Source organism: Rattus norvegicus, chromosome 1 (assembly GCF_021556685.1).
Source record: "Rattus norvegicus strain SHRSP/BbbUtx chromosome 1, alternate assembly SHRSP_T2T, whole genome shotgun sequence".
In the NCBI taxonomy this organism is placed as follows: Eukaryota; Metazoa; Chordata; class Mammalia; order Rodentia; family Muridae; genus Rattus; species Rattus norvegicus.
The window spans coordinates 259,962,837-259,989,992 of NC_141534.1; the positions used below are offsets into that span (position 1 = coordinate 259,962,837).

The window sequence follows — 27,156 nt, forward strand, 5'->3', positions numbered from 1 at the left end:
TAAGGCAAAACAAACTTAAGTGGAAGTTTTTATCTTTTGAGGCAGTCTCATGTAACCCAGACTGGCAGCCAATTCTAATGATGAGATTACAGGAGTATGCTCCTAAAGGAAAGATTTGTTTTGATTATTCTTTTTGCCCATTCAAATATATGTTAGATATGACAGTGTACATTAAGCTTAAATTTAGATTATAAATTGCAGGAAATTGGGATGTTGACATCCTGTAGAGATGATAAAGTGATCCTGATGTCACTTGGAATTGGCAGACCACAGCTATGTGAGGGAAGGTGGCTGGGTTATCGTTTACCAGTTGTCTTACAGGATTAGCATATTCAAATGAACTATTTCAAGGGAATGAGGACTTGTTTGCTGAACCCTTTTAGGGTAAAAAAATTGAGTTCCATAGGGAAGGAAGGAAGACTGTTTCCAAAATAAAGTTTACAATCCGGTGTTTCTTGACTGAAGACCACTGTTCTTTAATAATTACAAACGACACTGTGATATTTTGCTCATTTATTCATGGAGGACAGGTAACTATACTGAGTAACCACCTAAACTGCATTATTAAAAACGTGCGGCTGAGAGATGGCCTACTTAAATTTTGTGATAAGGGAGAAAGAAGTTTCTATCCAAGGGACGTTAGGTCAGCATTGGTCTACCTTCTGCTCCTGCTGGTATTCTACATTGGGACGAGAGCAGGGAATGTTTTCATCCTCAGTCTTTCGACTTCCGCCTGCAGAATTGAAATCTGCTCAGCTTGCTGCTTGGAGATGTTCGTCAGCTTCTGCTGTTTCATCAGGTTGTCATAGCGTTCTCTGGCGATCTTCTCACAGGTCAGCTTAGACCCTAACCCAGAAATGGAGAACGGACTTAGTTATTACCAACTCCTTCCGTATGGAAGCAACACAGTTGTTCAACTATTGGGGAAACTGGTTAGTGTCCCTTTAATGGATTGGGAAAAAGAGCTCACCTATTTCATTACAGATGTCTTGTCTCTCTGAGACGGCCACCAGTTCCTCCCGTAGATTACAGCTTAGGTTATAATTTGCTACATCTTTCTGATTGCTGCATTTTCCCAACTTCTTGAGTAGTTTTTTGCAGTTTTCTACATTCTTCTTGTGATTCTGAAATTTTCGTTCCCACAAAACCCCAAAACAATGTTGAGAAAAGTTTATAAAAAGATTTGTACTTTTAAAATACTTTTATCATCGCTAAGATAATTCTGTATATATCCCTTGCGTCTGTTGGATGGTCTGTCTAAAGTAGACACTCAGGGTTTTTGTTAAAAGATAGAATGTTAATACCACACTTCAGATTGTATATTGTCTTAACAACAAGCATTTTAAAACCTTGGCAGTTACTTTCCTTCAACCTTACATGCTATATAATAGTAAAGCCAGTTCTGTTACTAAGTTATACTAAGGTAAAAAAAAATCCAAAATGCCAGGGAAACAATTAGGACTTGTGTGGCTCAGCTTTACTATGAAAGTGAATCTACATAAATCCCCAGGGATTATTCCCAATATGGAGGGAAATGCTGCTGACTTATCAATAGCTATGGCTACAAAGACACCGTTCGGGAACCTCTGATTTTCGTGAGTAGCAGTAAATTACCAAGTTTCTGTTAGTTTCTGTTTGCGTTCATGACTGCAACATTACAGCTGTTGGCTTTATAATAATTGATAGGCTTGAGGCTGACCTTATCTATAACACTGATGGTTTGCTCCATTATTCCAATCTGAATAGCAATCACGCCCTCGTAGTTGGGTTCATTTAGGTACTTTAAAAAAAAAAAGGAAAAGAAAAAGACATCACAATACATGTAAGGATAAATTCTTCTGTTTCTTTTAGGTAACTACAAACAGTTTTGAAAATTAGTTTTTATAGCTCATGTTAAGATTAGTTTGTCTTTCGTGCTATGATATTTACTTGTATTTAGCTGTCAGCACACTCATCTATGTACACACTGATCAGTACAAATACTTAATTCTTTTCATTTGTTCAGCTCACCAAACATAGTGTCTGTGTGACCCAGACATGTGACCTAGCTTCCAAGAAAAAGAGGACTAGCAGAAACCACTAGCTACCAGAAGGTACATCATGTGTTAGCAGAGGCAGTGTGTGAGGGGTTAGGGTTTCTCCAGACTTGGGAGATCAAGGAAGACTTCATGGAGAAACTGGCATAAGCTGAATGTTGACAAGCCATGTAGACAGGAAGGAGGAGGGCAGGGGACAAGGAACATAGGAAGGGAAGAAATGGGGGGTGGGGGTGTTCCAGGTCCAAGGGCCCCTGTGAACAAAAGCCCTTGGGAGATGGCTCAGTTAAACAATGCTAGCCACGTAAGGATGAAGTCCTGAGTTCAGATTCCCAGCACCCATGCAAAGACTCTAACCCCAGCACTAGGGTTGCCCTGGAGCGCTGGTCAGCCAGGCTAGCTGAATATGTGGAAACACTCCTGAGAAAGACACCCAGGGCTGATATTTACTCTCCCCCTCCCCCCACCTCTCCCTCCCTTACTTCCCTCCTACATTTCATTTGAGAAGAAGGTATAGCATTTGGTCCTCTTGCTTGCCCTAAAGGCAAGTTGAAAGACACTGTCCACCTAGGCACCTGGTAGTCTATTTGGCAGCTAAAGAGTATTGTTTAACATATTTGAGATGTTACTAGAATCAAGTAGGAATTCAGTGTGACAGCAGGATACAAAATAGTAAGCTAAGTGGATTTTGAAAGGGAAAGGAGGGGTTGGGGATTTAAGGTAGAGCGCTTGCCTAGCAAGTGCAAGGCCCTGGGTACCGTCCTCAGCTGGGGGGTGGGGGGGAAAAAAAGGAAAGGAGGGGAGAGGAGGGGAGGCGAAGGAAGAGAGACAGAGACAGAGAGAATGAGAATGAATGAGAATATGAGAGACCCCAGGCCAAGAGACTAGTTAAAGGCTAATTGTAAGACAGTGTATCTTACTCTTAACCCGTGAGAATGGAGGACTGGCCAAACATTGGGAGAAACAGAGGAGACAAAAATAGCTAAACTGGGAAAGGCAGGTACAGAAGAGACACCAAAGCTGACTCAAATTTTTAAGCCTGAGTGAGTATCTAGAGAGATGGGAAATAAGTTAAAAAAAAAAAAAGGAATTAGCAAATTAAACCCCTAAGAAAAAGAACTTAGTTGTGTTCACAGATCTGGCTTGGCGTATGCCATTAGGGAGGCTTCCTATTAAGTATTGTGCACGCACGCGTGCACGCAGGGCCAGGGGAGACTTGCCTTTTGCCGATCTCGTGAGAAGAACAGCATCTGGATGTCCCAGGCCTTCTGGTTTAGGTCCTCCATCTCCATCTCCATTTTCTTGTGCTCCCACTCAATCTGATAGATCCCTTTGTGGACCTCTTTACTTTCCATCATGCTAGCAACTTTCTTTTGTCCTTGAGTCTAAAAAGGTAAAGGAGTGGTCACGCTCTGATTCTGTGTATGAAACTGCAGAACACCGCAAGCTGCTCTCTAAGCCTCAGTCTGATAACCTTTTAGGGTTTGGAAGCCTTCATGTCTTCGCATAAAGCATGATTAGCATGGCTAGGCACACAGCGTCTGTCTCATAGCTGGTAGCAAAGCAAAATGTCAGTTATGACACGTAAACACCCTACTGCCTTGTTCTTGGAATAATGGTTATTCAGTATTTCCATATTAGGTTATAGATTCGTATCTTCAATGTATTTATATAGGTTATTTAATAACCTCTATGAAATTAAAAAAATAGTTAAATAACATTTAAATTAATTAAACACTAAACACACCAGCTTTAATTATCAAATAAAATATTAAATACTTATTCAGTTAACTTAAATATTTAATATTACATGATCTCAATAAAATTAAGGAGCATTAATACAGATGGTATTTTATTTAAATAAAAATGATCCTAAGATCAGTAAGATGAAATTACTGTGTCTCTAAAATGAATTTATAGCCCTGTGTGGTGGCCCCTACCTGTGACTCTAGTTCTTTGGAGGCTACGACAAGAGGATTGCTCTAAGTGCGAGGCCAGCTTTGACCACAAAATAGTCTCTGAGCCAGCCTGGGCTGTACAGTCAGTCAAGCAGTCAATCAATTTACTGTCAGATTTATTTACTCATTACCATTTTACATTCTTCTTTTTCTCCTCTTTTTAAAATCTAGCTTTTTGAAGCTTGTACAACTGAGCTGCGCCCCACAACGCTCTACTCCGTTAGTATTTTCATCTTTTGCTCAGAGCGTGGTCTCTCAACTCCCTGCATTTCTTACTTTTACTCATCTTTTAAAATCGTATCTCAGTCACGCTACCTCCTCACTCACTCATTTCAGCTGGCCATCAGCAGCTAAAGTCCTCTTTAAGTTTGAACATCTCTGTACTGAGGAGAGCATGTGGACCCAGTCGAGGGTCCTGTGCTTTGGTTTATGTGGGGGTTGACACAGCCAGAGAGGTTGCTATTGGCACATCGTGAGTGGAGATCGGGGATGCTGCTAGCAGCCTACACGGGGCAGCCTCCGTAGAAAATAATCCGTCCTGGATGTCAGTGTGCTAAGACGGAGATCCTCTGTTTTAGAGCTACGTCTCCTTTCCCACCTTCCTCTCAGACGGTGTTGTGGAGTCTACGTCCCCATGTCCTCTTATTTCACACTCATGAGTGCTGCCCCTTCTTTAGCCCTCTCCTTAGACCACTCCTGTCATAGTTGGCACTGCACGAATCTACTCCTTGGAATCTCTTCTCTTGGGGTTTCTAGGAGACCGTGCCCTCGTTTTCTCTCCTACTTCACTAGAAGCTCCTCCGCCTCCTTCCCTGTTTCTTTCAGAGCTGGACTGGAAGTGTAAACATACTCCCTATTTTTGGTCTACCTAACTTCCTGGGTTTAAAATTACCCATCGGTAGATATCTGTGCAATAATTTACATGCAGTTATTTACATGTGATCTATAGAGAGGACTCAACTCTGAACTCTGTCAAGTTGGACATCCCCCTGAAATGTTTTAAATACATCTTAAATTAACAGAGGTCAGCCAAAGCTCCCGTCTCCCAGTCTTCCCACCAACCCTTATCACTCCTATCCTCTGTTCAGCTACTCAGCTACAGTTGTAACAGTTTTAACATTTTCTGAGACAAGACCTTGGTGTGTAATCCAGACTGGCACTGAACTTGCATCTTTCTGCCCTGGCCTCTGAGTTCTGGAGTTTACAGGTCTCACCAAACCTGGCTAAGCATGACGTTTGCTGCAAACCTCCACTGCATGTTTACCAAGAACACTTGAAGAAGGTAGAAAGTTGGGGAGTCTACTTTGATTGTCTGGTTTTGGAGCACGATTAGAAGCAGCACTCAGGAAGAGCTTACAGTTTTTAAGCTGGTTTTCTTTTTTAGAGCCACCGAGAGAACAGCAAACCCTGGCTCAGAAGAATGGCTTTGGTAGGGAAAGGGTAGAAGAAACCAAAACAGAAAAAGCAAAGCGAAGCGAGCTGTATACTCCTAGAGGAAAGGTCAAGGAGAAAATATAGAACAAAACAAAAAAGAAAAGACACTGCCCCTGCCCCACACAAATCCCACCAACCAAGAATTTAAGAATCTTGCAGTTACAAAAGCCATGTTCCAGAGATGAAGGCTAAACTGGAAGAGCCCTGAGTTTGAGGCCAGCCTAGGCAGCGGAGCGAGACCTTTCCTCAAAACCTAAAGGTAGAGTGGTAGGCGTTAATGCACATGTTCTTGCTGTACAGTTACGGAAAGAGAAGTCACTAATAATTTAACTTCATGTTTGGGAAGGGGGGAGGATTAGCTCAAGTCAAAGCCAGCAGAAAGAGTAAAATGGATAGAAGGATGGATGGAGATACATATAGGAAAACATGAAGAATAAAACCCATGAAATCAAAAGTTGGTTATTTGAAAAAAACAAAAAAACAGTAAGATTGGGAAAGCTTGGGTAGATTAAAGCATTGGTGAGGTATGGTAGGGGCAGGGATGCTCATATCCAAAACTAGAACTGTAAATAGAGACATACCAGAGCTATATAAATCAAAGAGGTTATATACTAAGGGTTGTATAAATGAAGGTATATTAATTGGAGAGGACATTTAACCTCACTGTCCTGAACTTTTCGTTCTTAGAATCATGTAGAGAGATTTAAAAAAAAATACATGTAGGTGTGAGGTCTGGACACATTTACAAGTTCTACCGGTGATTCTGATGGCAACTACCGAGAAAAAACACTGATACGACTAAATTAAATACTGTCTTAGTCAGTAACCATTGTTGAGACGAAACGCCGGGTCCGAAAACAACTTGGGGAGAAAGGGGTTTACTTGGCCTACACATTAGTGTTCCTCATCAGAGGGAGTCAGGAAAGGAACTCAAACAGGGCAGGAACCTGCAGCAGAAGCCGGTGCAGAGGCCATGATGGGGCCCGTTGGGAGCTGCTCACTGGCTTACTCCTCGTGGCTTAGTCAGCCGAGGCTCTCTCTCTGTAGTGACTCCAGCTCGTGCTAAACTGACATAAAATAACCAGGTCGCTTACCATGGAAACCAGAGGAACGATAAAGCATTTTATACAAAAGGCAGTATGTTGAAAAAACTATAATTACCCGAATCACAGAATTCAACTCTTCGATTATATTCTTATTGATGAGAATCGCGTCAGAATATTCCAGAGTCAACTGGAAATTCTCCAGTTCCACTTGTCCTTGTTTAAGAAGAATCTGCACTGTCAAATTCACCTGGAATTTTACTTTCTCGTCCTGTAATCTAAATGGAAAAGGACTTCAGAGGAGTTTTTGTTACACGTTTTTTGTTTCTAACTTCACCTATTATCTGAGAAATAAAATTCTGACCGAAGGAATGAGCCCTGAGTGATACGAAGAGTTGTCCCAAAGATGAAGCGTTCTAGAAGAACCCTCTAAATGCCTCTTCCTTGAGCAGGAACTCTACTTGGACTGTTGGAACAACAGTATGGACAAAATTACAGTCACGAACTCTTACTAAGATTAAGAAAAAAAAACTGTATAGTTTGTATTGTAATGAGAATTTTAAAATGCACTAGAAATACTTTAAATGGAAACTTGACCTTATTGGTTTTTGATAGTGTAACAATATTATATATATGCTACTTTTCAAACCTATTGCATAATTCGTATTCTTCCTACGGCCTACGTCTGAAACTGACATACGATGATGAATTTGGGAGGCTCACAGAAGTATTTATGCATGTGGTTGTACATACAGCCTTTTGAAGTCAAGGCTTTATACAAAGCACCCAGGCTCCATGAAGAAAAACGTAAACCTGGTGGGTGTTAATGGAGAAATTATTTGGAAGTCTGCTTGGTCTCCTACTCCAGCCTTGAGCTCAGAATTCTCCATTGGCAGAGACGGGTTTGTTGCATTTTTTTTTTTTTTTTTTTTTGAGCTGGGGACCGAACCCAGGGCTTTGCGCTTCCTAGGTAAGCGCTCTACCACTGAGCTAAATCCCCAGCTTGTTGCATTTTTATATGGCGGGAGCATGTCTCCACAAGAGTACAACCCCCTGTCCCCAAGCTTGCTTTTGTTTCAGACAACACATGGCAAATTCTCTTTTGAAACAAGTCTTGTGTAACGAGGCACACGTTATTAAAAAAAATAGAACATTTCAGACAGGGCCAGGACTGCAACAGACAGAGCCAGCAGTGGACCAGCCAGGCGGGAGGCTGGCTCTGCAAGACTGCCCTGCTTTAAGTGAGCCCAGGTCACACCGCGACTATGAGTGGAAATCCCAAGAAGCTAGAGTTACCGGACGAGCTCGTGGAATACCCTCTCGATCTCATGATGTACGACATCGTCATCTTCCATTCTCTTCCGGAGGAATGTGGTCATTTCCAACAGGCAGGCCGCCTTCTGCTTCACCTGAGAAACACAACCGTAATGTGTCAGGACACACGGACACTCGACTGGAGACATCTGCCTTTTGACTTTTTTTTTTTTTTGTGCAAAACCTTAACAAGCCCACCTTTCTTGGAGACTAATAGAAGTTTAAATCTTTTTACAACCCTGTTGAGTTATGCAAAACATGGCCGGCATATCCAATGAGAAATCTAAAGTGTATCAGGTTGGTCTCTGGCTGAAAATCAAGTATGCAGTTGCGTGCGCGAGCATGCGTGTATGTGTGCCCGTGCGTGTGTATGTGCGCGCGCGTGTGTGTATACATGTATATATTCCACTTTGAAATCTGTTCCTATCACTTTAGATGAAATTCTAGACTCATGAACACTTAATAAACATTTGCCAACTGACTTTAGGGAATTAGGAGAGAGGAGACAGAGGTGGTCGGGGGGCAGCGGGTCTCTCAACAGCCAAACGTGCTCTCAGACTTTTACCTTTGCTTCATCCCCATCACCTCTTCCAGCAAAGGATGAAGCTGCTTCTGCCCAGCTAACTATGCACAACCCTATGCAAAACCAGATCGTTCCTGACAGCGCTGCCCAGGAGGAAAGCAATGAGAGCTGTCTGTGTGATTTAGATTTTCCTGTGGTCACTTTATCAGGAGTGAATGAAACAGATAAGTTTAATTTTACTAATATGGCTTATTGGACACGATCTCTCCAAGATACCATTCTGCTCATAAGCAATGTAAAAATTATCAACGAGACATTTATCACCTGTTTCATGGCAGGTCTTCTAAATCTGTTTGTGTGTCCCACTCCGAGGACATCACGGTATTGGACACATCTATTTCCAGTGCACAGTGACCGCTTAGCCCTAGTGGCCATCATTTTGGACCTTGAGGATCTACGTCATCACAAATAATATCGTGCGACTTTCGTTATGTTACTATTGATATTGCTAACTATGACCCAGCAAGAGAACCTTAGTCTTCCGGGATATACTGACAGCTGCGTTATTTCCCACTCGTATACTTAAGATACGGTTTAAGATGAAGTTGTGTACTTTGTACTCATTTTCCACTTTTGCTCGTCTAGTCGCGCAGAAATGTTCCCAGACTGAGGGGTCCAAGCCTTCTGGCATGTTGCTGACGTTGTCCAACTCGTCCATGGACTTCATTAGCTGGGCAAAGGTTTCCTTATTTAACTTGCCAGATCCTGGCCGCTCTCCATAAGGAACAAGAGTGTTCACCTCTGTCTGTGTTTTCTGTTTGGGAACCCTGGCATTAGCAAGAAAAGATCATCAACCTTTAATACTCTCACAAATACCCAAAACCAAAAAACCAACCAACCAGCCAGCCAGCCAGCCAGCCAGCCAGCCAAACAAACAAAAACCACCAGTTAAGTAGCAGACCATTAGCATAAGCCTGACACTGTATGCTAATTTCCTTTGTCACTTCAGGGATGGTGAGTGGGTTACTCCAGGGACCAGTGCCTGCTTTGTCTGTTCACACCCTAGGTCCCTAGACATGCCCTGGAATTACAGACATCTGTTGGCACTGGCAGCTTTTGCTATGCTATGGAAACCAGTTTTTTTTCTGTGTATTGCGAGCAGGCAAACAGACAGCCAATAGTAGTGTGAGTGGCCCGGGTCAGTCTGGCCTAAGCACTTCCGGTATCTTTTCCTCAGTAGGACATGCCTGTGCATATGGGGAATTGGAGAAGGGCCCTTTTTGTCTGCATTAATAAATTAGCTTAGTTTTCTTGGGCTGCATCTGGCAAGGGAAGACGGTTACGAAGAGGGTGCTAGGTACTCCCTGTGGAGACACTTGACAATGTACAGCCAGTGATGGTTCCACTCATGTCTCTAGACAGGGGAGTCGGGTTCTGGGAGAATCTACTGGCCCAAGGCCAGCTCTGGGTTTGCCAGACAGTGGAATTAGATTTCAAAGTAAACTGTATTTGATCATAAGTGCTTGCCCTTGGTTTATTATCTAGCCAGACCTTAGCCAAACCTGGGAGCTCATCACACTGCAACCTCCACACTCAAGAATCTGAAGCAAGAAAACAACCAAAAATTTGAGCCAGTCTGGACCACATATTGAGCTTCGGGCACTCATGTGAAAAATGTTGTGGGAAACGCTTGTGACCCACTGGATGTGCAAAGAGCCTGAGGCCTCTGGCTCATCAGCCTAGGAAAACTGACAAGATCCAGGCCAGGGAGAGACTCTGTCTCAAAATCTAAAAACACTCTTTTTTCTTTCTCTCTTTTTTCTTTTTTCTTTCTCTCTCTCCTCCCTCTCTTGTCTCCCCCTTGTCTCCGCCATCCCAATGAACCTTTCCAGGTGGAAAAAAAATAAAAAATAAAAACAACAATAATCAAAGAAGTGGAAAGGACTGAGGAATCACAACCCAGGCTGATGTCTGGCTTACACACACACACACGTTTACACACACACGCTTACACACCCATACATACACATTCACACACACACTTACACACTCATACACACGTATACACTAACACACATACACACATACACACTCATACACACATAAACACACACATATACATATACACATTCATACACACACATACACATTCACACACATACACACACACACACACACACACACACACACACACACACACACACACAGTAGGGATAAGGTCTGTGGAGAGAGAAACTCAGACATGAGACAAGTCCTAGGCTACCTTCCCAGCGTTTCACTTCCCAGCATTTGTCATAACCTGTCTGTCAAAGGTACAAGCTTTGTATCCCTCACACAAATCACTTCACTCCTTTGTGACAAACAGCACGATTCTGTCTTGCATTCGTTTGAAATTTAAATTTATTACGTTAGAAATCAGCAAACTATTTCAGTACTTCTCCCAGCTTAGAAACATATTTCAGAACTCTCGATAATCATTATTTTGAGCTATCTTTCTTTTGCATTTTTTAATTGTAAACTTTACTATAAAAATATTGCAGATAAAAACTTTGGTCTTGATAGTCACATGAGACTTTTCTGAGAAAAAGCAATTTGTGGTCAAATCCATGGAGGAAATGTTGCTGTTTGCTCTTCCTGGAAATGCAAAAGCCACTAGCAAGCTTTGGGAGGCTCTGCAATAAAGAATGCCACTTAGCCGTAAAAACCAGTATCTCCTCAGATGTGCTGAGTCTTCCAAGCCTGTCTCGTGGAACTCCAATTCACACCACAGAGACAGACTTACGTCCGTTGGAATACGTCTTTGGGAAAGACGTACGCCAGCCTGATTTAAGACATTTCATGTGTGAAGTGAGAGCACATACACTGAATTATCATCCTGACGGACACCCTCACCTCGGGATGCCTGACTGATCATTTTTATCTGATCGGGAAAAGGTAAAAAAAAAATTATAACTATTTTGCTAGTTGACATTTGCTTGCTAATGGTTTTGTTTTTGTGTGTGCGTATACATGTCTGTGTTGTGGTGCACGGTGAAGGTCAGAGGGCAACTTGTGGGAGTTGGGTCTCTCTTCCTATCCTGAGTGAGGACATCACTCAGGTCACCAGGTTCAGCTCTGCTGGATCATCTCTTTGGCCCTTACAGTTCTTTTAAAATGACCCTGTCTCCGTAATATCCCCCACCCCCAATTCGATAGCATAAGAGAAACGGACCTTGGCCGACGTTTAAAAAGTTTGTAGAGGACGTCCACCTGGTGACCAGAAATGTCAGAAAATTCCTTTTTGAAGCTGCGATCCAGAACCTAAGGACGAACACATCATCTCCAGGATTGCGGAAACACAACGGAAGTTTCTGAACTGGTTAATTCAATTTCTAAAATGCACATGGTGCTGCTGCGGCTTTAAGACCTGGTTTTTACAGTTGTTGGAGAGCAAAGATATCGTAGATGCAAAGACTACCTCAAAGATTTGTTTGTAGGGAACATGCCAGTATGTGAGGAGTGCTATTTTATATGATAGTTTTTTTTTAAAGTCATCTAGAAGTGTCCCCAAATAATGTTTACTCAGGAAACATGCAGGTTTTGCTCCGTCCCTTTATCCTGTCCCTACCCACCTCATTTTATCCCACTGCCTTTGTGTTTTTCTAGCTATTGCTTCTGCTACAACATGCTTACTACTAAGTTGACAAGCCCATGTTTGAGAACTTAAATGACCTCTCTAACATATTATTTTCCCTTCAAGATAAAGCTTAACCTAGGGAAGTTTACAAAGATTCCTTCTAACCATGAGGAAACTAACTCATGTCCTGTTATGTCCAGCCTCCCCCACCAATCCCAAGTGCGGGGACTCTGCATTGCCAAGTGGACGTGCCCGTCACTCACTTTGTCTTCTGCCACTAAGGTGTCATGGTTCTCCTTGAACACGTCCAGGTCTTCTCTTGCTTTCTGGATGGCTTCTGAAGTCTTGGTCTACAGTAAAGGCAGATAGTTCATTGGGAACGGAGGGTTTTCAGGTCAAACGAAGCTGTGGGTGATTCCAAGAATGAGAAGAAACCTCACAGCATACCTCCAGTGTCTCTGAAACGGCCTTCCGCTCCTCTGTTAAAGATGTCTAATATTCTGCAGGACTGTTACATTTCAGACACAGTCTTGCTATGTAGCTCAGGCTGGCCTTTAACTTGTGCCCCTCCCATAGTGTTGGGTTATAGGCATGTCCTACCGTGCCTGGTAGAAGTTCTTGGCATATGTTATAAACAGACTTTTTCTTTTTTTCTTTTTTTCTTTTCTTTTTTTTGAGACAGGGTCTCTTTCTCTGAAGTCCTGGCTCTCCTGGAATTCACCGTGTAGCTCAGGCTGGCCTAACTCAGATCTGCCTAACTGCCTTCTGAGTGCTGGGATTGAAGGTGTGTGCTACCACAGCTGGCTATAGAAACAGACTCTTAAGGGAAGTAGATATGTCGTTTATGATGCTGTAAATGTGTTGGTGATGTGCTTAATTAACACTGTGGACATAGGTTGACATCCATTGAGAGGTATTGATAATTAGCATTGTCCTCTATTACTTTAATAAAACTTATCTATTCACATTTATACTGTGATTATGAATATGGACATTTTCATTCTAAGTTTATCATCTTTATGTTCAGTGGCACTTGGGAACACCGCAGGGTCCACAGAGGATGAGTTTCCGTCTATGAGAATGTCCAGTGATCAGATTCAAAGACTGCATGTCTTGATCAAGGTCTACAGCCAGTCTATGGTTAAACTCTGTATTTTAAGAGGGGAGGGGGGAGGGAGTATTTCTCTGTGTAGCCTTGGCTATCCTGGAACTCACTCTGTAGACCAGGCTGGCTTTGAGTATGGCTAAAACGGACGAAGGAAAAAAAAATGTGAGGTGAACTAGCCACGTATTATTGTAATGGTCCCTACTTGCCTTTTCTTTAAAGCATCCTTCCTGTCTCACCAGATTACTTGATTAGGGTGGGGTTGAGAAGACATCAGATAAGCCTCCCGGAGTGGGATCTGTGTCTAAACATGGGGCACAGATGCAGGAGAGCCCCGGACTTACTTTCTCATCCTGCTTCTTCTGAAGGTAGTTGTTCAGGAACTGTTCCCTGGAGCTGAGTTCTTCATCCAGCAGCAAAGAAAACACAATGTTGTTTATTTTCAGCTCCTCCTGTGGAGACACGAGGAGGAGGGGCGTTGGAGTTCGGCATCCCTAGCTGAGAGGCAACTTCCGGTGGATTGGCATAGGGAGGGAACTTCCGGTGGATTGGCATAGGTTTGGCACTCATCAAATGAGCTTACGAGACAAGGATGCCTTAAACAAATGCCTTAAAGAAAAGTCAAATGGGGATTCCTACAACTGTATCTGGTTATTTTGCTTCATTTCTCCTTTCACTGTGAGCAGAACACACACACACACAGAGGAATAGTTAACACATGTGGGTTATATAATGAGGCACTATGCAGCCCAATGTCCTTGTCATTACCACTCAGTTAAAAAAAATCATTTTTGCCAGTGTCATCAGAGGCTCAGCCCCAGTAGTGACCAGAGCTTTGACTTCAACAGTAACCAACTCCCGTGTTTCTGCCATTCTCTCTTAGTGTGAACCCCTGGCATGGTGGCACTGCTTGTCATTAACAATATTTTGTCACATCCTCATGTCCTCCTACGTCCCTTCTCTCCTTCACAATTCATTGGCAGTCATCAGCGGTTTGTAGACAGGTTTTGTCTCCCCCAGCTGCTTACTCATACCACAGTTTATAAGGCTTCCAAAGTCCTTTTAAGTCCTTGAAAATTGGCCTCTGAATCCAGAGGCCAAGTCAGACCTTGGCTGGACCCTTTTGGCGAAACTGTGGTGCCTCCGTGTCCTCTGGTCAGGGCGTAATGATATTGTGTTGTCTTTGGGGGGATGTTTATAGTTCCGGATGCTCAAAACACAAGCCCAGTAAATCTGCTGAGGGTTGTGAAATGGTCGTTCTCTGTTCTCACTGTCTTAAAAGTTTACTAATCGAAATACCTCATAAGGAAACACACCTGCTTATAATTGTGCTCTCAGGGGTATAGTTTGCACAGGTGAGTCAGAATCGATATTAGATAGTTTATCAGTTGGGGGCATGCCCCTGTTGTAGGTATCTGAAGGTGACAGGTGGTTGCTTTTGACTGTGAAATTCAAAGACTCCAGGATCTCAGGAAGAGGGGCCTCAGGGCATGGCGTCCAGAATTATCTGGATTAATGTATCGGGAAAGACCCATCTTGATCGTGGTCAGGATCACTTACTGGGCAGGGACCACAGACCATATAAAAGCAGGAGGAGACATGGGCAGGACACACACATCCGTTGCCCTTCTGACCGCACAGTGTGAGACCAGCGCTGATGCCCAGACTTCCTGTACGATGGTCTAAAACCTACAGCTCGGAGCTACTGTCAGCTCTTTGTCCCTGAGTTGTTTTTGTCAGATTATTTTATTGCAGCAACAGAAAAGGAACCCAGGATAATGAGCGTCTGGCATTTTCTTCTTAAAATGTCGTCAACCCATGAATTTGGAAGAACTTGATGAGTTTCAACAAACCGCAATGATACTTATTAATATTGTTAATATTCTTATTATTGATACTTATTAATAGTGTTAATATACTTATTATTATTGATGATAACTATTAATATTGTTAACATAATTCTTGGTGCTGGAGCTGTGCCCATGCAAAACAAGCATTCTGCCCCAACCCTTTATTTTTGATTCTTAAATGTCGTCCTTTAGAGAAGAAGGGGCAGTCGCTGCCGAGTGGACATTGCCTGTACTCTGATACCCTCGTCCCATTATCTGTACGGGAAGATATTCTAAGCATGTCTTTAAGAAGGAAACCATAGTAGCTCTATTGCAGCGTTTCCCATAGGCCACGCATTCTGCCACGTACAGTGTATAATCTGACGCTCTGACACATGCGCACAGCTATGAAGCCACCACCACAGTCAAATTTGGAGCATACTGCCATTCCAGGAGAAAAACCTTTCCACAGCTACTTCATAGCCACCTCTCTCAGCCTCTCAGAAGCTCTTCCCTTTCCCTAAAGCAGCTACTTATCAGGATGCTGGAGAGGTCAGTAGGAGGGAGGGAGTGGGCATAGCAGCACCAGGCTGGGGGGAACCGGGACGGACCCACGGGGCATGCAAAGTTGCGGCACCAGGCAACTGGGCTGCCCAACTTCCTAAGGAGGACTGATGTCCTGCAGGCTACTTAAAAGGACAGGATACAGAAACGAAACGGTCATTTACCTGGTTGATGACCATCTCTGCCTTCACTCTCCTTTCAAAGAGTCTCTTCAAATGCTCATCGAAGTTCTGTGTGTTCTCTTGAATAGCATTTTGAAGTTTTTTCAGTTCCGCTTCTAAAGACTAAACGGGAGGCGATGGGATAATTAAATGCTTATCGCAATTGGTGTGCGTGTTTTGCCCCATGGAAAAAGCAGGGAAAGGCAGGGAATACTACCTGGACTGATCTAAAATACCGCGTGTTTGGGATTATTACTCCATTTTTCATGTTATTCCCTCCTCTTGTCTGTCTCTCAATCTGTCTGTCTGTCTGTCTGTCTGTCTCTCTCTCTCTCTCTGTGTATGTGTGTGTGTGTGTGTGTGCGCGCACAGTCACGCCTGTTTCAAGGTGAGATCTAAGAATTGGAACTCAGGTCCTCATACTGGCACAAGGAGCGCTCTGCAGTGCGCTGAGCCATCTCCCCAGCCTGGATGTTTGCTTTTAGAATTACACTGAAGGAAGATCATGTTAACGACCACTCATCGGGCAGGCCTAATCAATCAAGCTGCAGCAAATCTTTCCAGAAAATTCTGACCACAGGTAGCGATTCACGGACACACAATTTAGCCCTGACCAAAGGGGGAAAAAAAAAAAAGATGCTTCCCCTCCCCGTTTATTGAATATCTTGGAATTTTTTATGTTATCTATTTTTTTGTTTTGATATTTAAATAAAATTATTTATGTGTGTGCGTGCGTGCATGAGTGTGTGGGTGTGTAGCCTGATATGGATGCTGTGATCTGAACTCCCACCCTCAGGATTGAGCAGTAAGCACTGTTAATGGTGGAACCTTCTCTCCAGCCTGCTAAACTTGGTTTTATATTATGGAAAAAGTAGTCCAGAGTCCGGCTTTGGAGAGGGACGCGGGAGGGTGGGTGATGGGTGTGTGCAACATGAGACAAGATTATTTGGGAGGAGATTCACTGTGAGAGCACCAGGCTGAGTAACGCCAAAAGCACCGTGCAAAGGCTAAAAAAACAAATACCCAAGTGAGGCTAGGGTTAGCCATTGAGGGCAAAGCTGCCCTTTGCGTTACTCACCACTGGAGAGCCGGTGCCCAGTGAGAAGGCAGACACCTGCTGCTTAGCTTTCTGTCCACTTGACACAAGTCTACTTTCTGTCCACTTGACACAAGAAGACTCTAGTCTTCTGGGGAATAGGATGTGTGGAGGGCTCGCCACCATCACACTGGCTGTAGGCAAGCCTGGGGGACGTTGCCTCGATTACTGACCAATGTGGGAGGGACCCTCTGTCTGGCTATGGGTGGTGCCACCCTGGGTGAGTGGTCCTGCGTTTTGTAGAAAGCAAGCTGAGAAAGTTGTGGAGAGCGAGTTAGTACTCAGTGTCCTCTCATGGCCACTGCATCAGCTTCTGCTTCTGGCTCCTTCCCTTCGGGACAGACCACATGCTCTAAGATGAAATCCATCCCTTCTTCCCTGAGTTACTGTTGGTCGTGGCATTTTTATCACAGCAATCGAAACCAAACCAGGACAAATAGTGATTGAATCAAGCCCCGGGTTTCACTGGAGGATACAACGGACAGACACTTGGGAAAGTGAGGCTGAAAGTAAGAAACTATTTTCTTTTTGTACGTTAAAACATGGCTGGAGAGATGGCTCAGGGGTTAAGAGCACTGACTGCTCTTCCAGAGGTCCTGAGTTCAATTCCCAGCAACCACATGGTGGCTCACAACCATCTGTAATAGGATCCTATGCCCGCTTCTGGTGTGTCTGAAAACAGCTACAGTGTACGTACATAAAATCAATCAATAATCAATCAATCACAGCCTCACAGCCACTGCTTGTACTAGTTTGCTTTCTACTGCTGTGATAGACACCAGGATCAAAGGCAACTTGGGGAAGGGCATCAGCAGGACCAAGGCGGGACCAAGGAGGAAGCTGCTTATCTTCAGGTGTACATTCAGCTACTGTAGACCACCCAGGACCACCTGCCCAAGGGGGCACCAACCCCAGAGAGCTGAGTCCACCCATACTAATCAGCAATCAAGAACATATCCTACAGACCTGGTGACCGGCCAATCTGATGTCCTTTCCCCACTTGACTCTAGCTTGTGTCAAGTTGACAAACACCACCTGGAATGCTTGATCTCCTCACTCTTCTGTCCTTTGTCCCCTACCTCTCCAAGCCTTGACTTCTTCCAAGATTAGTGAGTTGGGCTCCTTAGCCTTTTGGCTTTTTATACTTTTTTTTTCTTTTTTTCGGAGCTGGGGACCAAACCCCAGGGCCTTGTGCTTGCTAGGCAAGCGCTCTACCACTGAGCTAAATCCCCAACCCCTTGGCTTTTTAAACTTAGTTAAAAACACACAAGTGAATAAAAATATAAGCAAGCTAGCAGCAGATTCAGAGGAGTTGCTGGAAAGGTAACGCCGTGACAAAGCTGAAGGTTGTACTAGTTTGTCTTGAGTGATGGCATGATTTCACTTCTATCACAAGAGAGTAAATATTATTCACTCTGTTGTATAATCACGCACTCGTTTTGGAGGGGTCTTACTATGCAGCTCAAACTTCCCAGACACTCACTGGTGTCCCTGACTCTGCCTTTCAGGTGTTGGGATTACGCGTGTGCCCTACCATGCCTAATCACCATCAACTTCTATTTCTAGCCTAAAAGTGTAAGGTATTTGAATGTGGGCATGTTGCTTCTTTGAGCTGGAAGAACATAAAAATAGAACGACATTACAAAAACCTCAAGTAAGAACTGAACTGTGCATTGTGGTGACTGTATTTCTCCCTACCCACCGCCCCCAAATCCTTTCCCTGGGATTGAGATTGAATTAATCAGAAGCATTGCTGAACTCAAATGGCTGGAGCCAAGAGATCACAAGACCTGGTGATGTCTTACATGTGCTGTAATAGGTGTTCCTTAAACGTATGAAGAAAGAACAAATTATCAGATGAATGGTAACAATGTGGAAAGTGTTACTATTAATAAGAACTTAAAAAAAACTGTTATATATTTCTTTTTAAGTAAAATGTCCCCAGTCTTCAATTGTATCTCTCTAAGTTCTCAAGAGAATTTAAGTCAAATCACTACCCCTAAGCTAGAAGAGGGCATTAGGAGAACACTGACCTAGGAATCTAGAGAAGTTCTATTAATGGTCTGTCCTGCTACCTTTCTGTATTTGTCTCTCTCTTCATTCAGCTCCTTGACTTTCTTCTCGTACTCTTTGAATTGCTTCCTTTCCTCTTCGCTCCACAGAGCATCAGGTTTGCTCATGAAAGGAGGCTGAGGGATCACCTGGAGATACAAGGGAAGAACACGCTCTAGCACACAGAAGCCACACGATGTCGCAGTACAGTGACGCCTCCCAGCTCGGATGGCAGCGAAGACACAGAACTGTGTGGGAGCAGCCTGACGCTCTGGTCGAAGGCTGTGGGAAAGTCTTACAACTAGGTTCCCATGACTCTGAGGGGGTGATGGCGTTAGGGTTGCCTGGACGCTGAAGTGACAGAATCGGATGCACGTTGGTATCTTTGCAGCTAGAAATTCAGGAAGAGACCTGGAACGTCGCATCTGAACAATTGTAGGTGAAGCAAGATCATTATGCCTGCTTGTTTGTACTAATTTCCTCTTTAGTCGTTGTTGTTATCTCCTCCTCTTCCTCCTTGTTTCTTTCCTCCTCTTCCTCCTCCCCTTCCTTCCTCCTCTTCCTCCTCTTCTTTTCCTCCTTTTCCTCCTCCTCTTCCTCTTCCTTTCCTCCCCTCCTGATAATGGTGAGCGTATGTGATAACAGCAGGCAAGTTTCTCATTGGCCCACTGTTGTATCTTTCTAAGGTCACTGAATAATGGGGCTGTGGAATTCCTAAAACTGAGTTCCACAGAGAACAAAAGGGATTTAAGGAGCGCCTTCTGCCCCATTCTCTCTCCCACAAAGATGGCACAACATCTCACCATCCTTAGGATGTCTTCTTTCTTGACTTCCAGAACGCCCCCCATCATGTCCATCAGGCCCCTGTGCCTTGCATCAGAGAGCTGGAAAAGAACCGGGATCAGAGAGGGCATTTGAAGCAGAGAGCTAACATGTCAGGCGGCTGCCTGCGATTAGAATGACTACATTTGAGACTTGGCAAGTGACGGGGGGGGGGGGCATGGGGAGAGGACAGAAGGACAGCAGCTGAGACCCCAGTGACCTCCAGAGGGAGGCAGGGGCTTCAGGTATTATTTGAGCAAACCCGCGTACCCGAGCTTGTTGCAGTCGCTCCGCATCAAAGGCTGTGAGCAATTCTGCTTTGGTTTTGTGCCAAGGAGCAAAGTATTTCTGAAGTGAAATCTGAAAAAGAAAGTCGTTTCCTGCTGAGTTTCTTTTAAAAAAAAATCAAGCCAAATTTTCCTTCCATATTCTGGGGAAAAGTTAAATGGTATTAAGAGGATTAAAGGGAACATTCCAGATTTTCAAGTAGTTACTGTGGGATCTACGAGAGCGTTGGAAGAATGGACCCTCGCTTACCTATTAACTCTAAAGGACTGTCTCCTCTAAAGGGGGATTTTATTTAGATTGAGACGGAATGGTATGGAGTTCACAGACGTATCTCTTAACTCTTATCTTAAAAAAAAATGAAGGTCTTAGAGTTAAAACCCTAGGGTGTTTAAGGAACCATGAACCAGAATGTGTGGTTGCAGCAAGGGAACCCCTAGACGGGAAAGAGGTGAAAGTAACAGCCCAGAGAGGCCTGTGGGCTATTCCTAGTGGTGGCAGTGGCGTGAGTAGCCTGGGCAGGGGCTAGGAAGAGCAGAGCCTTCCTGTGTGGAATGATTTTGAGCTAAAGCCAAGCAGAGCTGGGGTCTCACTAACATGGCCAAAGTGTCTGCAGTGACAGGGACCACAGAGAGTGGCAGAGTGAGGTCTCAGTTGTCACTTTGCTCCAGGACTCAGGACTCACAGCAGTAGTAAGGAGAACTATCTTTATTAACAGCAGAGTGCCCGACGTGACAATGGACAGTGCTCAGGTCCTAGCTCTTACTCACAAGCTGGGAGACTGGGCACAAGATGCTTAACCTCTTGGCACCTCACCCTCTCTAGTTGTGAAATGGGGGGTCAAGCTTTGATAATCACAGATGCCTTCTGGTCTTTCTGGGGCCCTGAGAATGGTGCCTGGCACCTAACATAGATTACGATTGTTACTTCTGGCCATGATCACCTTTTGCCCCTCCCCGAGTCACTTGATTTCACACAACCAGGGTTTTCTCCCTGTGTGTGTATTTTCTCTGTGTTTTTAACTTTAAAAGGATGGTATGGTTCCTTCTAAGCACTTCAGCTCTTTATCTCCTACTGCTTCCGTGGGACGCACTGGAGACTGTACAGTGCCCCCTTTCCCTGGGTCCCACAGCATGACAAATGACCTAGGGGATCACTGGATCTCCATGAGCTCCACTGACCAGTTGGGGCTCTACTTATAGTGCCTATTCTGGCCAAGGGGCTGCTTCTTGGGCGACCTAGAGTTGGAACTAAGAGAGCTTTGCTCTTTAGCAGATGAGGTGCAAAATGGGCATTTCCACAAGAGGTTAAACTGCACAGACACATAAACTAACGCTGAAGACAGTCCTCTGGACACCCCCACAACCGCCCGACCTTGCGTTCCCGCTCCCTCTAGGTTTGGTGTTTCAATCGTCCCTGGGTCCGTGGGATTTATAAAAGAGACCACCCTATGGTTGAGGCTGGGCCACCTCTGACTGTTTCGTGGAACTCGGGGCTGCCTCGTGCAGCTGCTTCCAATAGTACAGAGAGAGGGGGCGGGGCGAGCCGGCGCTGGCCCGATCGACCGAGGGATGAGATGGGAAGGGATAAGACGGCTGGCCTTTACCTCGTCATCTTCCACAACAAGGGCTCTTTCTGGCTTCTCGCTGTCTTCAAACACTGGCTGCCAGACTTTTTCTTCCAATTCCAGGTCTGAAATGATTTCTGCAATCCTAACATTCTTTTCTTGTACGCGTGCAATTTCAATCTCTTTTTGCTTATAGGCAGCATCAAATTCACTATTGAAAGTCTTTTTTATATTGTAAATGATATCCTGAAATATCAATAGGTTATTGAAAACATCATATCTTATGGGGTTTTCTTTTTCATAACATAATCCCATACACACCTCTAAGATCATTCCAGGGATTGTCATGTAGGAAGGTCAGAATCATCTTCCCGGACTGGTGTTTACTGGTGAGTCATTTCTAGGTTTACAAAACTACAGTGCTTTGTAGTCAGGTTTGAATTAAGGCAGCAGCAAGATTCACACCTTAATGGTCTCCTTCATAAAATGTGAGCTGTAATTCAAGATGCAGGTCTGCTGGCAAGAACTGATGGGTACTTAAAAGCTCATTGGACACCTCTCTCTACTTTTTTTTTTTTGCATGTTCTTAAACGTCTGGCATAAAATATTTATAAAGCAATGCACAAGGTTCAGCACTTCTTTCTTGGGAACTTGATGGAAGAGATGTGGAAGGAGGAAGCAATGGTGCCTCAGAGAGCCTTACAGAGAGGCCCACTGGGCCATCTGCTTCTTTACAGAGTTAGGAAACTGGAGTTAACTGGTTAGGCCAGCCAATAGCTGTGCTGGCAGAAGGATCAAGTAGGTCACCTTAACTCAACTCAAGGGCTAAAGGTTCAACTCAAAAGTGACTACTCTGACTCAAACTCTTGTTTATGTTACAACCATGGTGCAGTCTATCAATTCCTCCCATTGAAGAAGAAACCATTAAAGTAGTCTGGAAATGATTTAACACCTAGCAGCAGAAAGGTATTTTGGGCTCAAATGGCTTCCTTATAGGAACATGGCAAAGATGAGGCCCAGAGGCTGAGCAAAGGTGACTGACAAAACACTTCTATGTGTAAATGAACAGAGGTGCCAAGCATTGGAGGAGGAGGAGGGAAAGGAGGAAGAGGAGGAAGAGGAAGAGGAAGAGGGGGAGGAGGAAGAGGAGGAGGAGGAGGAGGAGGAAGAGGAGGAGGAGGAGGAGGAAAAGATTGGAAGCTTAAGCAGAAATTTCTGGTTTCTTTGGAAATTCACTTGTGTCATGGAACTGAACAGTTTCCTGGAAGGTGTCTTAGGAGAGGTGGTGTTTTTCTGGAAGCTGCCTGGAAAAGGGGCATGTGGTGTTTTGCTGGAGCAGACGCTTGAGAGAACACGTGAGGTTTGGAAAGGGTATTAATAGAACACGACAGACCGTGGACAACGCTGTGGCATTGGTTCGCCTTGCATTCTTCGCTGGTCATTGTTTGTCGTGACCTCACAGAGAGAAACATACCAAAAGAACTGCTTGTGACATTCTGGCTGTTACGGCAGGATTGGGCTGATTGGCAGAGCCTAGATGTTTTTTCTGGAACGAACTGCCTTTGCTGATTCAGTAATGGTGTTTGCAAGTGAATCAAGCTACTGCTCCCGATTCATGTGAACTGAACTGCTGATGTCCTAACAACAAAAACCCAACTGCCCCAAAGAACTATTTCTAAACAGGTTTACACCTCCCTCTGCCCTATTAACCTTTCCTTTTCACCACCTCTGGTGGCTGGTGGGCTAGAAAGGAGGTTAATGCATTTAAGAACCCTTATTAAAGTAGGTTTTGAAGAGTCTAAGCCTACAGAAGCAAGCACTGAGCAACATGGAAAGTCAAGAAGTAACTGAAAGGGGCTGGGGATTTAGCTCAGTGGTAGAGCGCTTACCTAGGAAGCGCAAGGCCCTGGGTTCAGTCCCCAGCTCCGAAAAAAAAAAACAAAAAAAAAAAAAACAAAAAAAAAAAACAAACAAACAAAAAAAGAAGTAACTGAAGACAAGGTGGAAGGACCTCTGAGCACAGGGAGAGCTAATGGAATTTCAAACTACCTACTATCTTAGTTGTTGATTTAGAAAATATTCAAGAGCCTTCTCCATTTCCAGAGTGTTCTGAGACTGACTTGTTTAGCAGAAATCAAGGAGTGGTATTTTATGGCCAGGGGGACTTCATACCTTATCGTGAGGCTATTGTACTTCTCTGAGTTAAGCAGACAGATGAGCAATCACTTTCTGACCTTACAGATCCTCAGTGATATCTAATGAACACATCTTTGGTGAAAGCATTTCTCTGAGCTAACTAAGGTTTTATCCCGAACGTCCACTGTGTCAGTCAGGGAAAGCATTCACCACAAAACTCGGTGTCATCAAGCCCAGTTTGATGATGGGTTGGAGTAACTTTTGCACACAAGCTCTGTCTACAAGAAACCTATGCTAGTGCTGGAGGGGTAGCTCAGCGGTTAGAGCACTGACTGCTCTTCCAGAGGTCCTGAGTTCAATTCCCAGCAACCACATGGTGGCTCACAACCATCTGTAATGGGATCTGATATCTCCTTCTGGTGTGTCTGAAGACAGCTACCGCGTACTCATATATATAAAATAAATATTAAAATAAAAAAGAAACCTATGGTAGTCATCTATGTATTTCTCAAGGTATATAGAGATATAACTTGGTTACTGCTAGTGGGTTTGTTTGTTGGTTGGTTGGTTGGATTATTTAAGACAGGGTTTCTATGTAACAGAGCCCTGGCTGTCATGGTACTTGTTCTGCAGACCAGACTGGCCTCCAATTCATAGGGATCTGCCTGCCTCTGCCTCCCGAGTGCTGGAATTAAAGGTGTGTGCCGCCATACTGGGCAGTTACTGCTAGGCTTTAATGTAAGCCTTTGGAAGGCACCTCATGGGGAATCACATAGACTTTTTGTTTTTAATAAAAAAGGTAATTCACTTACTTTTAGCAATATAATTTGGTTGATTTTCTCCTCTCTGGAATGAAGTTCCAATTGGTTTGTCAACAGAGACGTGTCTGCCCCAAAATCAGTGCTCAAACTACCAAGTAGGTAATTGGGCAAACTGGTACTTTTCACTACCTTTTCTTCATCCTCTTCCTCTTCCTCCTCCTCCTCTTCGTGGTGCTTTTTAACCATAGTGGCTGCAGACTGCGCCTCTACGATTTCCTTCCGGAGCTTTAAACATAGAGCAAAAGATGACACAGAGATTATGCAATCAGAATTCCACTAAGGACAATTTTCAGGTGATTTAACTGTTTCAACAATCATTTTAAGAGGTCAAATTATCTTGCCAGCAGTTCATCTCAGTGTGGTTCGTGCTGAAATGGCCGCAGAAGAGAGATTCAAGTTCAGAGACTGACTCGCTGTAAGTCAAAAGAATAGAAGTGACCCTCGCTAGTACATATTATTTACGTTTTTGTGCCAGAGTGACACCTGCTTGTAAATATTCTGAATCTCTCATAGCGTTCGAGCATGGACAAATATCTTCTCCTCATATTTTATCAGGGAGCTTGTTCACATGGGATTAGAGAATGTGATTTAAGTATGCCTTCGTTTTATGTTTCAGAAAAAGAAGGGGGCAAAGTTCTGGCCAAAACTAAGTTATGACAAAGGGACACATTTTATTGCTTTGACAGAAATTGTTGTTTAAAAATCATAGTCCGGATAGCTTTAAGAAAACCATGAATTCCATCAACACAGAGTCAGTCTGATTTTTGGTCGGTGACCATAAAGCCTGGTCCCTATGTGAGAGAAGACAAGGAAGGGATGTTCACATCAAGACAACCTCTCAGAGGGATGTGAACAGTACCCTGTCTCCTTTGTCAAAAAGCATATAGGATTTAGACTCCATTTTTTATTATTTGGATATAATATATATTTATGACGTGTCTTAGGGTTTTACTGCTGTGAAAAACACCATGACCAAGGCAACTCTTATAAAGGACAACATTTAATTGGGGCTGGCTTACAGGTTCAGAGGTTCAGTCCATTATCATCAAGGCAGGAACATGGCAGCATCCAGGCAGGCATGGTGCAGGAGGAGCTGAGAGTTCCATGCCTTCATCTGAAGGCTGCTAGGGCAAGACTGACTTCCCGGTAGCTAGGCTGAGGGTCTCAAAGCCCATGCCCACAGTGACACTCTTACTCCAACAAGGCCACACCTCCTAATAGAGCCACTCCCTGGGCTAAGTATACACAAACCATCCTAAGATATAGTATATAAATTAGCCAGAAATACAAATACATTACATGCAAACTTAATATTAAATTTTATCTCGGCACAAATCCACATGTTGGGTACTGTCCTAGTCAGGATTTCTATTACTGTGGTTAAACACCGTGGCCAAAGCAACTTGGGAAGGAAAGGGCTTGTTTGGCTATTACTTCCACATCACTGTTCATCACTGAAGGCAGTCAGAAAGGAACTCAAACAGGGCAGGAACCTGGAGGCGGGAGCTGATGCAGAGGCCATGGAGGATGCTGAGTGCTGGCTTGCTCCTCATGGCTTGCTCAGCCTGCTTTCTTATACAACTCTAGGCCACCAGCCCAGAGATGGCACCACCCACAATGAGCTGGGTCTTTTCCTATCAATCACTAATTTAAAAAATGCCTTATGGCTGGATCTTATCAAAGTATTTTTTCAACTGAGGTTCCTTTCTTTCTGATGACTCTAGCTTGAGTCAAGTTGATATTAAACTGGCTAGCATAGGGATCCTTGATAAATTACACCATACATGTGTACACGCGCGCGCGCACACACACACACACACACACACACACACACACACACACACACACACACAGCGGTACCTTAAGACACTCTATCTCAGTCTTCTTTTGCTGTATAACTTTACTCAGCTCCAGCAGTTCTTCTTCTGTGCGCTCCTTCATGGGGAAGTTGTCAACCACATAGGGTATATGAAAACACTTGGGCGGAAATCAAGATTAAGTAAGTTAATTTTCTACTAAACTTGCAGCAACTTGGGGGAAGCATAGGGGGATGCTTCCTCTCATCAAAATTAACCCAAAGGTTACGTGCAATGAGTGACATTGACACTGGAAACCTTTAGAATAAAGCGATGTAACGCAAGTGTTGCCCGAAGCAGGGAGTTGTAAAGGATTCTTTGTAGAGCAACGGTTTTCAAGAATAGCTCCCACATTCTCTTTTCCCCGAGCTACTTCAGAGATGTCTAAAGACCTTTTCTATTGCTACTGCAGTAGTGTGGAGATGTTAGTAGACAGACGCCAAGAAGTTGAGAAACATCCATCAGTACACAGGACAGCCCTGACAACAAAGAATCGCCCACCGTTACATGTACCACTCTTGCTACCCAAGCACATAAAGCACAGTGAGTGTGAATGTGGTCATCCAAATGGGGATCGGTAGGGAGAGGCACATTTGAACGAGAGAAAAGGTGCTATTAGTAGCGACTGAAGGATGTAAGCGTACACTTTGATAGTTGATTGCCCTGTGTGTACCCTACAGGAAGAGGTTAAAAAACGGCGATTTAGAACACGTGAAGGTAAGTGGAGGCACAAGTGTGACAAGTATTTTGTCTTCTACCTTTTATCTCTGTGGGACATGAGGGAGATCCTTTTGGGGATGGAAGTCTCTGAGAGGAGGATACAGGGGCGTCACAGAAGAGAGAGGAAAGTGTGCTAGGAAATGCAGTCTTCAAAGCACCTGAGGCTGAGCAGAGGGAAATGAACTGAAGGAAGGGGACACACCTGGTGGAAGGGGACA

General features: G+C 44.0%; 1 protein-coding gene across 3 annotated transcripts in view; it reads right to left on the bottom strand.

The window, feature by feature from the left end:
* Positions 1–27,156, bottom strand: part of Cfap43 (cilia and flagella associated protein 43) — an 87,536-nt gene continuing 60,380 nt past the window's right edge. For all 3 annotated transcript variants that reach the window (NM_001432358.1, NM_001432356.1, NM_001432360.1), the window contains 17 exon segments: positions 1–846; positions 971–1,124; positions 1,700–1,780; positions 3,257–3,421; positions 6,590–6,749; positions 7,768–7,880; positions 8,922–9,135; positions 11,520–11,608; positions 12,188–12,274; positions 13,374–13,481; positions 15,587–15,706; positions 18,755–18,880; positions 19,535–19,615; positions 19,824–19,913; positions 21,445–21,651; positions 24,354–24,587; positions 26,223–26,339. In NM_001432358.1, coding sequence (NP_001419287.1) covers positions 680–846; positions 971–1,124; positions 1,700–1,780; positions 3,257–3,421; positions 6,590–6,749; positions 7,768–7,880; positions 8,922–9,135; positions 11,520–11,608; positions 12,188–12,274; positions 13,374–13,481; positions 15,587–15,706; positions 18,755–18,880; positions 19,535–19,615; positions 19,824–19,913; positions 21,445–21,651; positions 24,354–24,587; positions 26,223–26,339 — 2,313 coding nt within the window. In that variant the 3' untranslated portion in view covers positions 1–679.